Source organism: Vicugna pacos, chromosome 35, assembly GCF_048564905.1.
Source record: "Vicugna pacos chromosome 35, VicPac4, whole genome shotgun sequence".
NCBI lineage: Eukaryota > Metazoa > Chordata > Mammalia > Artiodactyla > Camelidae > Vicugna > Vicugna pacos.
Genome location: NC_133021.1, coordinates 32,429,835 through 32,447,836, shown reverse-complemented (window position 1 = coordinate 32,447,836; position 18,002 = coordinate 32,429,835). Strand labels below are relative to the sequence as shown.

The 18,002-nt window shown below is 53.5% G+C and overlaps 1 protein-coding gene and 1 long non-coding RNA gene across 2 annotated transcripts in view; both read left to right on the top strand.

The window, feature by feature from the left end:
- The first annotated feature begins 7,337 nt into the window (after positions 1–7,337).
- Positions 7,338–18,002, top strand: part of PFKFB3 (6-phosphofructo-2-kinase/fructose-2,6-biphosphatase 3) — a 71,224-nt gene continuing 60,559 nt past the window's right edge. The window contains exon 1 of the mRNA XM_031670862.2: positions 7,338–7,681. Coding sequence (XP_031526722.2) covers positions 7,366–7,681 — 316 coding nt within the window. The 5' untranslated portion in view covers positions 7,338–7,365. The remainder of the gene's footprint in view (positions 7,682–18,002) is intronic.
- Positions 8,890–10,378, top strand: LOC140691597 (uncharacterized). The gene is made up of 3 exons (XR_012067352.1): positions 8,890–9,304; positions 9,825–9,886; positions 10,352–10,378. It is a non-coding gene; the product is annotated as an uncharacterized lncRNA (long non-coding RNA).

The window sequence follows — 18,002 nt, the reverse complement described above, 5'->3', positions numbered from 1 at the left end:
GGCAATCATATATTTTTATACCAGTTAGCCATCAAAGAAGTATTTCTGAATGCTTACCATTCTGTAGGCACTAAGTGTGAAAAACACATTCAGGGCTTGGAGAAAAGAGGGTTTTTTTTCCCCCTTTTTTCTAGCTCTTAGAGCCACATTAAAACAAAAAAATTTCAAAGCATGGACGCTTTGCTGAAGCCAAGAAGGCTCCCACAGACACCAGAACTTCAGGGTTTACCGGGCTCACTGGTCTTCCTTGAACGGCAGGCAGACCCATCCTGCCCAGCCAGAGGTGGACCAAAGTCTAGTCTCCATGTCCTCATCTGTCTTCAGTTCTTGGTCCACCAGCCGGGGGTGGGTGCTGGGCATCCCTGGTCAGACGACAAAGCCGTGACCCCAGACTTACCTACACCGTTGTGTCGACGGTGAACTCCCAGCTAATCTTAGGAATCTGGGACAGTTCATTTTAGTGAAATGCTTTACAAAGCCTTGGCCCAGGATTGGCGCTTGTCAAAGACATCTGCTTTGAACAAGTTCTAAGGACCTGGAATGTCCCTCAGGGGGTGCTTCCCGCAGCCGACGTTGAACAAGACCAGAAAGCCCCCAGACACACCCCCCTCCGCTTGGGAGCCCCGTGGTCACCCGCCGTCCCCAGCCCTCTTCTTCCCACCTGCCCTCTTCTAGGAAACACCTGCTTCCCAGCAGCCGTGTTGTGAGTCTGTCCCATGAGACGAAGCAGGGGTATCTCAGGCCTTTCAGGGAAAGCCTCTGCTTTCCTGGTGGAAGGGAAGGATGAGCTGGAGCTACCCTCTGTCCCGGCTCAGGCCTGAACGACGTGGACCCGGGCCTGGAGGTGGCCCGACGGGGCTGTGAGCAGCAACCCCACTTACTGCGGCCGGTGGGGCAGAGCCTGTAGATGCATCACTGGACCGTGCGCCTCTGGGCCTCCACCAGAAGCAGCAGCCCTTTCTTGTTTGAGCCCCAGTGGACTGAGGTTTCTGTGCCTTATGGGCAGAGACTCCCCTGACTGATACAGAATTAGGTGTCTGAAAATGGGTGGCTCCAGGATTTTAAAAAAAATTTAATACAGAGATTAGGAGGTATTGTTTATTTAGCTGCATTTTGCCAAATGTTTACTGGGCATTTTGTGCATGCCAGGCATTGTGCAAGACCGGTGACAAAGAGGACAGGAGTAATTTAGAGTCCAAGCCACACAGAGATATGTATGGAAATTCAACAGGAAAGGTAGCTTCGTTGATGGGCTGACTCACTGTTTTAAAAATTATGTGCGTACGGTGAAGCAGGCTCTTGGAGCTGAAGGTACAAAGACGAATGTCTAAGCTTTAGAAGCACAATCTTCCGAACATCCTTCCTTCATCCACCCGGCAAACGTTCCGCGAGGACTTGCTGCGTGCCAGGCGGGTCAGAGCTCATGATCTGAGGGGGAAAATCAGTAAACAGGGCTGCAAGGTCATTCTGCTTTTGCACAGTATCATGGGTGCCGGAAGCTGGATTCAGGAAGGAATAAAACGAGGGGCAGGGGACCCGGCCGGAGGCACTTTGGTGGGTCTGCTGGCAGGGATGGTCGGGGCGCTCCCTGGGCGTGGCCAGGCGCTCCAGTGCCCACTGGGCTGCAACCTTCTTCCTCTTCCTTGTTTTGCATCGGGCTGCGCAGTTTCGCCCGGCCAGCGCCCGCCTTCCTTCCGGGTGTTTGCTGAGCAGCAGGTGCCCGCACCTCCGTCCGTTTGCCCAGTGCCCCTATTGCTTCTCCTTGGCTCCCCAGTCTGTCCGTAATTTAGAGGACTGTAGTCCCGGGCCTGGGAAGCCTCCTTCGAGGGCTTCTGAGTCACTTTAGAGTTGAGAAAACTGAGGCCCAGCAAAGGGAGGGGCTCCTTCAAAGTCAGCAGGTTGGCTGGCGACAGCAGTCAGCACCAGGATCTAGGTCTCCTGATTCCTGGCCCTTCCCATGGATCCGCGCATAGTTGACGAAGCCCAGGGGGACGAGCTGTTCTCCGGAACCAGGTGCGACCCTTCAGGAGAGCCCACCCCATTCCTGGAACCGCTCTTCCCCAGCTCGGAGCACGTGGCTCCCGCGGGAGCCCCCTCATTCTTCAGGACCTCCGCCGCCGAGGGGATGTGGCCCCAAGAGCCACTGCTGTTGCCATCAGTTGTGTCCCCGAACACAGGTTGGGGGGGGCGGTTCAGTGTGAAATAGGGAGACAGCCAGCAGGAGGAGGAGTGAGGGACGGGCGGGGTCCTGGCTGTGTACAGGGTCCTTGTGCCCCTTGTCCCTGGAACACTGGCATCTTGTCCCGTGGTTTGGATGTTTTGTCTTTTATCCCGAGTAATACCAAATTCTTCTAGAAAACTGCCATTTTGCCCAGTCTCCTCTGAGTTGGACATCTGTCCCTCAGAGCCAGGCGTCTGGTGACCTTACCCCAGGGGACTGTGATTTTGACGCCTGCTTTTCCTTTAACTGTCTGCAGGCCTGTCCTCTCTCCGTGCACCTCTGCCCCGAGGAAGCTCAGCCCTGGCTCCACCAGCACACGACACCGTGGAGAATTTAATTCCCTGGCTAATTTTGAAGCCACCTTGAAGTAAGCAGCAAAGGCTTGCTAATAGCTTAAAAGCTCTTCTCAGATTCCATCTAGAAACTTCCCAGCAGCAGATCTATAATTTAGCTTTCTTTTTGTTTTAAAGATTATATTGCAAAAATAATATAGCCCACAATTTAGAAGATACGGAAACCACTATTGTGTATTTTTGGGGGGTCTTTTTGGTCCATAAGTAACTTCAGTGCCTTGGATCAGAACCTTTGACTTCCTAGTAATGACATTCATGCATTAAGTTTCTTTTAACCCTGGAAAATTTCTGTGTAAACAGAGGAATGTGCAGTAAATTAAACTCATATTTTTGAAAATTTGGGGTTAAGTTTAGGTGATCTGTACCTATTTGATATTTTAAGAACTTGTGATTTTAAGAGAAAGTGGCAAATTAGAGTATTCAATGGAGGAAACTTGTGATTCCAGTTTAAAATACGTAATTGAGTATTTGATGTAGACTTGTGATTTAAGCTAAAACGGTGCAGTACAATTTTATTAAGATTGTGAGGGCATGGGAACATTTCAGTGAACTTCAGATTTACCATATTCAGCTGGTTAAGAACTTGGAAAGGTTGTGAGCAAACTGAAGTCTTGTGAAGTTAATTTCATAAATGAAGGTTTAAATTATTCAGGCAGTTTAAATCACTAAGTTTCTAAATGGGACCAGTCATCAAAGTTTCTCTTAAGAGTGACTTAAATTTTACTATATTTTCTAAAATAAAGTTATAAGTAGAATAATCAGTTTTAAGTTAAACATAAAAGCTTAAGGAAAACCTACACTTTTTCATTTGAATAAAATGAATGAATATTACATGAAAATAGAAATAATTCAAGCAGTTTTTTTGTATATATAAAAGCCCCCTCAATTAGGGTAAAATGCTTGACTAACATTAGAAATTCATGTATCTTCTCTTTTAAGCAGTCATTTCTCCTTACATGCGGCCAACAGCTAGTGTCCTCTGTATTTCACAAACGCGGCAACAGAGGAGGGGAAGAGGAGGCGGCGGCGGCCGCAGCAGCAACACCAGCCAGCCCTCGCCTTGGTCACGCGCCCCCCACCCGCCCCACTCGTCCACGGGTTGGTTTGCCTATCGAGAGTCCTTATTACAGGTGAAGTGAAATCCCATAAGGAACATGCACCCTTTTTCTCCAGAAGTGATTATGTGACTCACTCCTTTCCCCCTCGGAAGGCAGCATTGTATTCTAGGACCTACTGGGGGTGGAAGGCTGCCACTGGGCCCAAGAAGTCTAGGCTGATTTCTGGGAAAGAGGCAGCTCGGATCCTCGGCCATAAATAGTTTATTAAGACGAAATGCACTGAGACTGAATGGCCCCCAGTTCCCAGCTAAGCTAACCCTCAGAGGACCTGCGGGACAATGACCGCAGGAGAGAGAGCTCCCTGGAGAAAGGGTGTGGAGCGAGAACAGTGGCCGTGGTCAGCAGCCTCGATGCAGTCCCTGCTCTGTCCTCATCTGGCCCAGGGCAGCCGCCTCCCTGCCGGGGCCAGCTCTGTCATCCGCAGAATGGAGTGAATGCTGGCCTCTGCTTGAATCAAAAACTTGTCAGAGTGCAGTGGAAAAAAAACACATCAAAGCCCTTTGTAACAGGAGAAAAAAGCCTGGTTGTACTGGCACGGGCGTGGCTTCCTAGGGGCAGGCTGGTCACGCTCAGGGCCGTTTAGGGCACTGACGTTTCCAGTGGCTCTGTCCTCAATGCAGACCCATCCCTGGGCTCAGTGGGCTTCAGAGGCTCAAGTTAAACTCGGTGAACAGCTTGCCAAGGCCGACTACTGACTTTGGAGCTTCGACTTTGGTGCTTACGAAGTTGCAGGGACAGTTGAGCAAAAAATACAATTGTTCTCTCCTTCCTGGGGGACATTAATCAAGGATTTGAAAAGGAGCTGTCCCCTAGACACGGAATCTCAATTTCTGAAACTCCAGCTGGAAAGAAAGGAAAGGATAATCGATGACGCTCTGCACAGGCAGGAGTTTAGAAAGAGGAGGGTTGCTAGGAGACAAAGGAGGCCCTCTCTGAGAAGCATCCCATAGTCGAGCCAGGTCAGACCGACGTGGGGGGCCCGGGGAACCCGCATCCTCACTGCAGGTAGCCCACCTCCCCCCCACTGTAAACCTGCCACCAATCCACAGCCATGTGTTTGGTCTGAGAAATTAGGCTCCGTGGTAGGCAGGATTTTTATCCTGGCCCACCCTGTGGACACACACTTTCCCCAGTGATTCCAGCAAACAGGAGCCTAGGTACCACTGACAAGAGAATCTGCAGATGTGATTAAGATCCCAAGTTGGTTGACCTTAAGAGGGAGATTATGTGGGTGGGCCCGCGTCCTCTAAGGCAGCGGACTTTCTCCTGCTGGTCCTAGAAGAGGTCAGAGCATGAGAAGGACTCAGCCTGCCCTGACTGACTTGAGCCTGGAGGGGCCGCGTGGCCTCTGGTTGCTGAGAGGGGCCCCCACAGACAGCCAGCAGGAAATGGGGACCCCATTCCCACAGCCTCGGGAACTGAACTCTGCCAACGAGAAGCCTGGAAGCAGACTTCTGTCCAGCGCCTCCTGATGAGAACTCAGCCTGCCTGACACCTTGAGTTCGGCCTCACAGGATCCTGAGCACAGGACCCGGTTCCGCCATGGGACCTCTGACCTGCAGAACTGTGAGCTAGTAAACCGGCGGTGCTTTAAGCCACTAACTTTGTGGTGACGCTCCTCCCTGTGCCACCTGGCAGCGGGGCAGTTGATCAGACGGCTAAAGTTTGGGGGTTTTCTCATTTAGTGAGCTTGCCAGCATCTATAGTTACTTTTAAATTTTAAAAAACTTTTCATTTTGAATTAATTTCAGCCTTAACAAAAACGTTGTAAAGAGTACAAAGAGTTCCCATGTACCCTTCACGCCCATCCCCCGATTGTTATATAAACACAGCGCAGGGGTTGAAATCTGGAAATTAACACTGGCACAGTCCTATTCAGATTTCACCAGCTGCCCTACTGGTGTCTCCTTCCTTGTCCAGGACGCAGCGCACGCCCCACTTCGTGTCATGTCTCTTTAGTACCCTTTCATCTGGAACACGTCCTCAGTCTTTGTCTTTCATGATTTTGACATTTTTGAAGAAGGGCTGGCAAGTTATTTTGTAGAATGCCCCTTATTTTAGGGTCTCCTGCTTCCCCCAGATTAGATTCCAATTAGGCGTTTTTGGCAAGAGCACTGCAGACGTGGCGCTGTGTCCTTCCCGGTGCGCTGTACCAAGAGGAGCACCACGTGATCCTTTGCTTAAGGCGGCTGCCAGCCTTCTCCACGGTAAAGCTGCCTTTCCCTGCTTTGTAATTGATAATTCCCTCGTGGGAGGAACTTTGAAATTGTCAGTTTCCATTTCTCATCATATCTGTGCTCACTAATTTTAGCATCCACTGATGATTCTGCGAAACAGTTGCTACTCTGGTATTTGCCAAATGGTGACTCTCCTAGTCATGTGATTCCTTCCACATTTATTACCTAGAATTCTAACAATTTCTGTAAATTCTGGGATTTGTGAGAAGGCATGTGCCTCCTCTCCCTCTTAATTACTCGTGCGTCTGTTTATGTCAGTGTGGACTCATGGCGTCTCACTTTGTTCTCTGGGTCACAGTCCATTTCTACCACGCTTCATCTTGTTGTATCACCACCGGTCACAGGAGTCCGCAAGGGCAGTAGAGATGCCAGCGAGAAGGAAGACACATGCGTCTCAGTGCGTGGCCTCTGGCTTCTTTGTGACTCATGGCAGTCTGAGTCTGAGATGTGCGGTCCTGCACAGTTTATCTGACCTCAGATAAAATTTGCCTTCCGTGGCAGGTAAGTCCATGGAGTAAAGTGCACGTCCATCGGGCATCATGGTGGTGGCAGGGAAAAGGGCAGAGGGAGCTGACAGCGCCCCCAGCACTGGATCTGGGACTCCCAACGTCCCTCACTCCCTGCTTCCCTCAGGCAGACCGACTCCCACTCTTAGGTCACCATCCAGATCTCCAGCTGGGTCAACGCAACAACAGTGTCTGTCGAGAAGGCCAGGGCCATGCTCCCAAGCCAACAGACAATATGCTATCTGGCCACTTTCTTCTCCGTTCAGCAGCGCGTGGGGGGAGTTCGGACTCTAACCAACAAAGATAGGAGGCTAGGAAACTGATTCTGATCAAGAAAAGATTAAAAAAAAAATCCACTGGCTGTGACTTTCCAGCTCACCTGGGTGGTTCTTTTTCCACTGTATAGGAAGGGGGCCGATTTGCATGGGTGCTCTGAATACTAGATCAGGAGACTGTCCCAACAGCATTTCTTCAGACTGCATTGTGAAATAGCACTTTTCGCAGGAACTAACACTCCTGACCGGAAGGGTGACCCGCCTCTGAGACACCTGAGCCCACCAAGTAATGAAGCATCTCTCAGGTGCCGGTCTCACGAAGGCAAAGTGACCGGTGCCGTGAGGGGCCCCTCCTCCGCTTCTCCGGGATACAGCTCTCGAAGTCCCACAGTCAGCGTACTTTCTGACATTTACTGAGCTGTGTGGAGCGGCTCCCTCCAGCCCCCATTTGATTTCAGGTCAGCCTGCCATTGAAGCACTCGCCTGTGCCTGAGGACGACCACAGCAAAGCGGGATGAAGTTCCCCAAACACTTCCGACCCTGATGTCCCGAGTCGCCCGAAGGCTTTGATGAACGAGTTGATTTTCTTCCTGATCAGGAGTTTTCTTTCCGCTCAGTAGTGTCAGGAGAGGCAGGCCCCCATCCAGGGTCCACGATGGGGGGTCTCGGAACTCCGACGCGGGGGCGGGCGAGGGGAGGCGGCCAGCTCGCGGGCCGGGCCGGGAGCGCAGGGGTTAAGCGTTTTCCGCCAGGCCCGCCCCGGGGCCGCGCTTCCCGCTCCGCCGCGGTTCCTCCCTCCGCCGGTGACGCGCCGGCCTTTGCCCAAATATGTCCCGCTCCCCCTCCCTTGCCCGGCACCCGGCACCCGCAGGCGCCCCCGAGCCGCGGGACTGGCACTCGGACGTCGCCCGGCCTCGGAGTCCCGGGCCGGCCCCGCTGGGAGCGCCCCTCCGCGATGCCCTTCCGGAAAGGTAGGCGGGCCCCGCGGGGCGAGGCCGGGCCGGGCCCGAGACCCGCGCGGACCAGGTGCGCGCGCGGCGCGCAGGCTGCGGCGGTCCCGGGGGCGGCGGGGGGCGCCGCGGTGTCCCCGCCAGCCCCGCACTGTCCCTCGGATCCCGCATCGCCCCTCTGACCCGGTTCGCTCCCTCCAGCCACTCGGCGGCCGACCGCACGTGCCCGAGCGGGTGCGCAGGGCACGGGCGCGGGTCGTGGTACCCGGGACGCCCCGCGATGGCGCTGCATCAAGTTCTGAGATGCAGGTGGAATCGGCGGACTGGTGATTTGGGGGCGGGGTGGGGGGTGCTGGTTCTACGGTGGCGAGTCGTTTGCAGCGCGGAGTCCTGGCTGCGCGCTGATTGCGGTCCGAGTCTCCGAGAGCGACCGGAGGGCGGGGGGTTGAGGGCGACAGACGCCGGTGTGGAAGCAGATCTGAGTGCGAGTCCTGCCTCCGTCCTGTTCTACCCTCTGACGCTCGAGAAGTCATTTAGTCTCCCGGAGCCGCAGTTTCCTCCTCTGCAAAACGTGCGCATGGACGGGGACCGCTTTGTGGGGAGGGGTGAGACGGTGCGCCGGGCAGCAGCGTAGGCGAGGTGAAGTGGGCCGGCCTACGAAGGCGAGCGCTTCCTCCCTGCGCCTGGCAGCCTGCACCTAGCGCCCCACCTGGCCCACCTGCAGGCCCTTCTCCTCTGTCCCGGGTGCTGGGTGCACGAGGCCCGCCGGAAAGTCCCAGATGCTCCCATGGCCCCATTTTCCTGGCAGAGTGATGGAGGCCCTGCTCTGCCCAGGGCCCTGCAGAGCTGGGTCCGGCCCAGGGCCACCTTCAGGTCAGAGCCCAGGATGCAGAAGGAGCTTCGTTTTACTCTCCATTCAGAGCCGTCTGACTCCTGCTTTTCTTTTATTTGTGTTGCAAAGGACTTGGGCCCAGTGACCCACTGTCACTTAGACCTGGGCACCGGGGACTGGCCGCGTGACTTTCTCCGGCTGTCTCCACCCTGCCTTTCCTGCCACCTCTTCACTTCTCACTCAGATGAATCGTCAGGTTAAAGCTGCAGTTGCCCTGTTACCCTAGTGGCCTCTTAACAGAGGTTGCTAGGATGCCATTATGAGGCGCTGGTTGTGAAGGGGCAGGGTCGGCACTCCCCATTCTTTGGGGACATTGAGAAGGCAGGTGACAGCTAAGAGCAGGGACCAGGGGTTCTGTCCGGTCTCAGCTGATGACGTGTCGTCTCCAAATCACCGTCCTCAATGGCTCCATTATTCCACATATAACGGGGCTGCCTTGTCTCCGGACTTTCTCCCAAGTCCCCACCTGACCTCACTTAGCTGCAGAGTGAATGGTCATTTATCTCCTGTGTCCTTGTGGTCTCTGGTGGCAAACTAGAAGGCGAAGTCGCCGTTTACCTGTCACAGGGCTGGAGGGAGCCTTATGCAGGGAGGAGTAGGTGACTGGGCTGCTGAGTAATTTCCCCCTCTGTGCTGGCATCATGAGGTCCCCATGGGGCAGGATGTCTGCACGCTGCCAACCACGCTGAGCTTTGATTTTTATTATTATTATTTTTGGTTCTAATCTGAAGAGAACACTGTTGCCTGGAGAGGTAAATCCTGCCCCTCCATTCCGTGACTGCTGGTGCCAAAGGGCCCGAGGCGTGAGGAATGGTCCTTGTAGGGTTTTCCGGAAGCTTTGGTGTGAGACAGGGCAGGGGGCACAGAGGGCTTCCAGTCCCAGGCAGAACTCCATGGCCCCGAGGCTCAGCTTCCTCTGTGGATGGTAGCACAGCAGTGGGGGAACAGTGGGAGACGTTGCCTGGAGCCGCCTAGAGGTGGTAAGGCTGGCCTGTGAGGGGGACCCCATGGCACCCCATCTCTGGAAGCGTCCGGGTGGTGGAGACGTCAGTGTATATATTTATATTATATATTATATATACACATGTATATACTCTTAAATTTTTGAATTTTGAACCATCTGAATGTATTAACTATTCAAAGAAGTAATTTTTAAAAAATAAGAAAGAAAAGACTTTGCTGCTCTAACCCCAAAACGAAGAGAAACCAGAAGGAGGGGTTCTTCTTGTAGCTCACGTCTAGAGGTGAACTGACTGCCCATCCCCTTCCCAGGCAGTGTTTCCATGTGTCCACAAGTCCGATTTAGAAGGAAACACACGGCCCTCTTGTGTCAGGTAGGTTGAGGAGAGTTTAATAAAGGGGCTCTTACAGAGGTGTGGGGAGGGTGGGGGAACCACAAGGGATATTGCAGAGTGCCGGGCAGTGCCACCCCAGGTCCAGCGGGTCGAGGGCCGAGCAGTCCCTGGAGCCGGCAGCCTGATGGAAGCTGACCCTCTCGGGGGATGCAGAGACCCCACGTTGCTCCCTCCCTCTGACCCCAGGGCATGGCAGCTGAGGGCCCAGGGGCCCCTGTGTGCACGCAGGTCAGCCTGCTGGGACCGAGCTGGGTGGCTTTTCCGTTTGTGGACAGCGGATCTTGGGGGACAAACAGATCACCAGCTGAGGATTTTAGGTCCTCATCCTGTGCCTCGCCTATGGGAGAGGCTTGATTGATGGCTCTGAGTGTAACTAGGACAGAGTTCAGCGATCGGGCTCCAGTCACTCACTCACTCACTCACTGACTCTCATTCATTGTCTAGATTGAGCCGCATGCTCGAAGTTCTAGGTGAGTAAGACTTGGCAGTTCCCTCCCTGCAGTCACCCCTCCCCGGCGTGGTCCAGGACGCTGTGATCATGTCCGGCAGACCGTGTGGCCTGACCAGGGTGTGGGGCTGGGATGGCCGGCAGCAGCCGACAGGGCCTTCCCCGTGGATGCAATTCGAGCACCGAGTTCATGCTCACATCCACGTGGGCGTCCCTTCCTGACGGCTCCAAGGTGCTGGTGACTCTAGTGGGAACAGAGTCAGACCCTCAGCCAAGCTGATGGCATTTGGAGGTGGGTTTGAGTAAGAGGGAGATGCCGTGATGTGGAACGTCAAGGAAATCCGTGAGAACAAAAAGGGGACAGGAAAAAGTTAGGCGGGACCCCTGAGGACAGCAGTGAAAGGGGCAATTAAGTCTGGAGACCAGGCACGGCTCCCTCTGGAGGACTTTAAAGATGGGCTAGATGATGATTTTCCAGGGGCCTGAGCCATGGTCTCTTCAGAGACTGGGGTCTTAAGTTCCCGAGGTCCCTTTCGGGTGGAGGAGCCGATAAAGATGTCTCAGACGGTGGACTCGTAAGTATTCCTGCACATGTCCCCTTCAGAAGGGACAGGGGAATCGGGTGGAGGTTCTGATAACAGTAACAGTAAGAAAGCAAACGCACACTTACTGGTCACCTTCCAAGCCCGTGCTGAGTGCTTTGCACGTGTTCATTTATTCTCACAACTACCCGGGGGGCTGTTACTTCCCTGCTGAGGAGGAGGGAAGTGAAGCTTAGGAAGCTCTGCAGTTGGGTTCCCACATCAGCTCGTGCTGAGGCCTCAGCCTTTCCGGCGTGGACCACGCTGACAGGACAGGATGTGACCTGGTGTAGTGTCTGCCACGTTATAAATGAGCCGACAGACAGGCTTGGAGGCTAGACTTCCGCCTCCTTTAGAAACAGACGCCTGGCACGTGTGAACGGTCGGCCTCCACCTCTCTTCCGTGGCCCCAAGAGCACAGCTGTCATGTGCTGGACTCCTAACCCCGCTCCAGTGTCTGGAGATGATAGACCAGCTGGACATCGGGCCACTGCTGTCCAGGGAGCTGGCCCGTCCCCTGCTGGGCACAGAGGCCAAAACAAGTTACACCATCACAGGAGATGCATCACCTTAGGGATTCCTGCAGGTGAACTGCTTGTAGCTGGAGGTCCATCTCTGTGATGTCAGTATTTTTGGACTCAAACCTGGGACCTCTCCTTCCTTTCTCTCCTCAGCAGGAGTGCAGAGAGCAGATCCCAGGAGGCTGGGCTGGCCCTTAGTCCCTCCATCCCTGCCCTGAGCTCCCGTGCTGTGCCAGCCCCGCCCTCTGCTCTGCGTCTCTGCAGGCAGGCTGTGTTCTGTGCTCTCCTCCCTTGGGGCCCGGCAGCTTGCTGGATGGGACAGGGCTCCCCGGCCATTTCAGAGGCTCTGCCCCGCACGTCTGCAGTACGATTCCCAGGGAAGCACCTGGCAGCCAGGCTGAGCTGGCCCGTTTCCGAGCTGACCTGTCTCCAGGTTCCCCGCTGCTGGTTATCATGGGACATCTCTGCCGATGGCGCCTTCCCAGGCCTTTGCTCCCTGGGCTGCACCCTTCTAATGCGTTCCCATTACTGTAGAGCATGTCCTCTGCTATGGTCAGTGTCCCCAGCATCCAGTCGTGGCCACTCAGGGCCCCCGGGGCTCTCACACCTGTCGCTCCCCCCCCATACCCTCTCCCCTCCTCGGACCCAGCCACACCTTTCTGGGGGCTCACCACCCTTCACAGAACATTTACACACACGGATACACACACTTGCATGTGCACTACTTCTTGTCATTCCTTAAGGCCCTGCTCAAGTTCAAGTCTTCTCTGCCCCCCTCTCTACCTGTTCTTGCAGGCATATCCTGCCCCACAGCCGGAGTTCCACACTTACTGGGCCGCTGAAGGCTTCCTGCATGTTCATTTGTCCTCGGCTTGGGGGACAGTCTGTGTCTCATACTTCTGTTGGGCCAGGCGATAGCAAATGCTTCATAAATCCTTGTGCTCGGTTAATTTGTCAGAAACCCATTTTCTTCAGCGGTGGGTAGTTGCACAGCGCCGACTTCTGTCGAAGCATATGATACCCTCTGTCCTCCAGGCCGGCCTGGACCCTGCCTCTGACGTCAGGATGCAGGCATCCCTGGTCTGGGTCCTGTTGGGAGCTCTGGCCACGGACTCCTTGCGGGTCTCCCTAGAGTCTGAAGTAATTACTGGTGGCAGGTCCTTCCGGGGGGAACCTCAGCGAGGGGTGACTGTGCTGGGCGCGGCCACCCAGGCCGCTGGAGATGTAATTCATGTACTTCAGCATCGAAGCCCCAGGGTTTCCCATGTGTGTTCAGTTGTAAGCAACTTGGAAAGTGCAGAAAACAGAAGGAACACAAAAAGGGCTCATCATTTCACAGCCTGCAGAGAACAGTTCCAAGGTTTCATCCTGGTGATTCGGCTGGTGGAGGGACACCTGTAAGGGGGGACCCAGGAAGGAGTGCCCTCCACCCAAGCCCGCTGGCCTCAAACAGCACATGGGGCTCCGAGCTGCATCTGTGCCCCAGGTCTGAGCGAGAGGGGCCCTTCCCAGGGGTGTGGACGCCCTGCTCAGGGGCCAGGCAGGGGATGTCTGGAGTGGGAGGATTTGGGGCTCTCCTGTCTGGATGTGCAGAGATGCCGATGCTTTTGCAGAAACAACCATGTTCTTCCTGAGGGCCAAACAATACCAATGATTTGGTATTTTGACTGTTGGCTTGACCTACTGAACCCTGTTGAAGGCCTCCCCCTGAGGCCTGGGGACGTGGGCCAGTCCAGTCACAGGAAGAGCAAGATTCCGTCAGTCCGTGGGGGATGGACAGGAGCTTAGTGAGATGCTCCCAAGGAAGAGTGGGCTTTGAAGCAGGGACAGAGAAGGATTTGAGGTGCTGAGCATAGAAGGACGCATTTTGCTGCAGGCAGACGCTCGGGAAAGCCCGGTCTGGGTACCATGGCCCCTGCTGCCGGGAGCTGGCCAGTGACAACGGGTGCAGATGCACCGTTTCTCTTATTCCTGGCCCCACACAGGGGTTAACTGGGGAGCTTCTAAAAAAGTCTGATGCGGGAACTATATTCAGTATCTTGTAATAACCTTTAGTGAGAAAGAATATGAAAACGAATGTCTGTATGTGCATGACTGGGACATGGTGCTGTGCACCAGAAATTGACACATTGTAACTGACTTCTTTTAATTAAAAAAAAATGTAGAGTCAAATTTGGGGGGAAAAAAAAGTCTGATGCACCAGGAATTCTGATTTAATGGTTCTGGATTGACGCCTGGATAGAAGGATTCATGAAACAATGCTAACCCTTAGGCTACAAGGTACACACCGACATTTCCAGTCCATTCCATCTCTTTAAAAAGGATTCTGGTCCAGTTCCAAGAAACCAATTTCAAGGCCAGTCATGGGAAGTAACCCACACTCCTGAAAATGCATTTATCAGACCTCGGAGGTGAGAAAGCAGTGATTGGCACCTCGCAGGCTCCCTGGCAACTTGGATTCTGGGTGTGACCGAGCATCTTGGGCAGGTCTGGGTGGGGCAGGTGAGGCAGGCGCTGCTCAACTCTGGGGTGGGGTGAGGGGTTTTCTGAGCCAGGGCCCTGGGAAGAAGCAGTGAGTCTGTATGAAAGGAGGGAGGCCCCCAACACGCAGCCACCTGCAAGGGCTCATCATAAAGTAAACATTTTGAGAACAATAGGAAAAGGAGGGTTATGGACTCGCTCGCTGGGGAACTGTAGGAGAAAAGGCAAGAAATGCACCTGGAGCCCTGCCTCGGCTGCCCACCATCTGTGATGTTACCTGTCTCTCCATAAGCCCTTCAGTAACGCAGCAAATAGCAGGTGTGTGTGAAGCGCTGGGGGTGCAGCAGGGAACTAAGCGGACAGAGACTCCTGCCCTCGGGGGCTTATGTTCTGCTTTGGAGACAGACAGTAACAGACAAGTGAGTGAGCAGAGTGTGTGTCCGATGGGCATAAGTGCTGGGGAGAAAGATAATGCAGTGGGGGTGGGAGGAGGGGTGCTGTTTGAAACAGGATGATTGGAGGGTCACTGAGATGACATTTGGGCAGAGACTGAATGGAATGAAGGAGTGGACTGTGCCATATCTTAGGAGAGTATCTGGCAGGGGGATGTGTAGGTGCAAAGGTCCTGTGGCCACAGTGGCCTGAGTATGGAGGCCAGGGAGGCTGGAGCAGAGTGCATGTGGGATATGATTTAGAACGGGTGGGTCTTGTAGGTCCTCAAGGCCATTGGAAGGCTGTGGCCTCTTTCTTAGAGTGAGATGGGAAGTCCTGGGAGGGTTTTGGTGGAGACGAGGTGTGGGTTAACTTTATGTTATAAAACCATCTGGACTGCATGTGGCTGCCCTCCTGGAAACAGATCACAGGTGAGGGGGCCTGTAGGCTGGGGTCAGGGTGATGGAGCGAGAGGTGGCTGTCAGGGGTCAGATTCTGAACAATTTCGGGAGACAGAGATGGCAGGGTCTGTCAATGGATTTGACTGGATGGGGGTGGGAGAGCCGGTGAGTCTTGAATGTCTCCTATGACCGCCTCCTCACCAGTCTGTGCAGATCCTGAGAACACCTACTGGTGTCTAACAGCCGCACCACCGGCGGAGGTGGCAGGTCCCAGCGGGCTTGGGGGGCCCTGTAACTGTCGGGTAACCTCAGGCGGGGCAGGCCTCCTGAGTTGTGGTTCACTCTCTGTCCCTGGTTCAAAAGGACTGGGGCTTGGCAGGCAGCCCGCTGAAAAATCCATTATGCCCTGGGCTGGTTGCCAGGCAGACGCGTCTTTTAAGGAGAAACTGGCTTCCCAAGTCTGGGCGGGTGATTCTTGCTGCTAGCTTCGCTGTGGCACTGGGCACGGATAGTTTCCAAGCTGGGAGGGAAGCGATCGGTAGGTTTTCCATGTGGCCAGTGTTTCCTACCAAGTGATCTGTAGGTTTCCACCAATTAAATTTCTCTCCATTAACCTGGGAAGGCCCCCACCATGGCGGAGAAAAGGAAAACCCCCCTCCAGGAAGGCTTCCTGGACTAACTCAGTCCAGCCACCAGCTGACCGAGTGAGCCTCCTAATAGGATGACCAACTCAACCTGGTTCATCCCGGGTTTGAGCACTGACCGTCGCAAGACCCAGCCACCTCCTCATCCCAGGCAAACTGGGACAGCGGGTCACCCTCTCTACCTCCAGCCAACCCTTGTGCCTTGTCTGATGACAGCTAGATAGCCTCATTTTAGAGAAATGGGCTTGAAAACCTCATTCATGTCTGAACAACAGATAGACTCCAAGGTAATTTTATGGCCCTGGGTTCCAGGCTTGAAAGGACAGAAAATGCGTTTCAAAGCCATTCTGCCAACAGACTTATTAGAAAAATCGAAACAAGAATTTTATCATCAACCTGCAGCCTCATCGTAACAGCAAAGGAATCTGAATCTGCAGATTACCTGGCTTCTCTGTGAAAAATCGGAAACTCAGATGCCACCCCTTTTTCATAAAAGTGAGTCGGTCGGCATCCACTCTGCCATGAATCACGTTTACTTCGGTTACGTCATTTCCCAGATACAAACGTGGAACAAAGAATGGAACCGGCTTCCAGCTGAAATCAAGTTTGGCGCAAATCCTAGATATGATATAAGAGCTTTTCGCGTAAAGTCATTTGAATGCAGCAAAAGGTCATGTTGTCACTCCTGCTTTGTAGGAAATTGGTTTCTTAACCTTATAAAACTTTTACAAGTTCATTTTTGAATGCCTACCAATAAGTAATCCACGACGTGACAGCCACGTCACAGGAGGGCCAGCCGGGCCCAGCAAGGAGACCGGCCTGTGCCTCTCTGGGGCTGTGGTCCTTTGTCTGGCTTCTGCTAGAAATAACCAGATGACTGGGAGAGTCTGTAAGAAACCAGGCAGAGAGTGACGTGATAAAGAAAAAAAGAAACGTAACCTCTTCAGGGCTCAGGAGAACGTAGATGGGGATCGCGGTGAAAGGCTTCCTTGCTGGCAGAAAGGAAGGCTGACAGCATCAAGTGTGGGAGGGAATGAGGACCAGAAGGGTCTCTGATACGTTGCTCGTGGGCATGTAATTTGGTTCAGTTGTCTCAGAGACAAGTTTGAAATTGTCATGCACAGTTGAAACCCACGCGCCTGCAACCAGGTGTCATCCTAGGTGTGTCCCCGAGGGAGACCTCTGGGCAGCTGGTGTTCACTCATAGTCTATTAGGCATGCCTTTAAACAACCCCAAAGCCCCTGGACAGGAGAAGAATTAATTCTTGGTATAGTCCCATGATGGAATATTCTGTGCAGTCTGAATGAGCCACACTCTGAAAGACAGCTACACACAGTACTGTCCATGAGTCTTTAAAAAAATCCCACAACATTGGATACAGTCAGATACTTTTAAAAATAAAATTAAAACAACAAAAGGAAACAATATGCTTTTAAGATACGCACATAACAAAGCGATATTTCTTTTATACGATTCAGGAGAATGGTTACTTCTGTGTGGGGAGGCAGGAGCCCGGGAGAGGGGGACAGACAGACATAATCAGAGTTGGTAATTCAGATGTCGATTGGCTGATGGATTCCTGGTTGTCTGTTATATCATTTAAACAAACAAGTACAAAGGAGGGCCCTCTGGGGAACAGTGATGGGGGGTATAGCTCAGTGGTAGAGCGCATGCTTAGCACGCACAAGGTCCTGGGTTCAATTCCCAGTACCTCCATTAAATAAATAAATGAATAAATAAGCCTAATTACGCCGCCGCCACCACCACCACCACCGAACAGATGAAAAAAAAAAAACACTCTGGTGGGGAGCCGTCAGCCAGGTAGCTGGTCGAGACAGCTCCAGCCCCGATCCGGCCTCGGGGTCTCTTACTGGAAGGCGCCGCCACCGTTCTCCTCGCTCCTCCGGTGCCAGAGTCTTCTGCTGCTGGCTCTCTCCTCCCGTGGAGTTCAGTCCTTGGCAGCAGAACGAGAACAAAGTCAGAGATACCGGGGTATGTCCTTGGGGCTGACGCAGCAGTTGTGGACATGGAACGTCTGGTCGTATGGCTGTGTCCTTGGAACCAGGGTTCCAGTCGTGGGATAAGAGAAACCACCTGTTTTTTTTTTAACAGTCTGGCACTTTCTTGCCCCTGTTAGTCAGCCAGGGTCAGTAGCGAGCCTGGTCACCTCGAGTCACCGGCTGTTGCATTTCTCAACGTGTTTTGTTGTTGTCTGGCCGTTTGAGAATCCGCTGCAGACGTCATGACACTGCATCCCTAAGTACTTCCGCCCGTTCCTCCCAAGATCAGGAACACTCTCTTACGTTATCCCTGTGGATTCGCGGAGTTTTACAATTATGATTGCTCGTGTTAGAATCTATTCCTGATGTGATTCGGTTTTGCTTTTTTTTAGTTGAAGTACAGCCGGTTTATAGTACTGTGTTAATTTCTGTGTTCACGCGCTCGTCGCCCCGGACTTGGCCGAGACCCTGTCGGGATGGCCGCTGAGTCTTTCTGACACATCGCCTCTGCTTTGTGAGCTCGTCCTTATTTTCTGGTACGGCCAGGTGCTCCAGGCTCCGCTCTGCTTCGTTGAGGTCAACCACT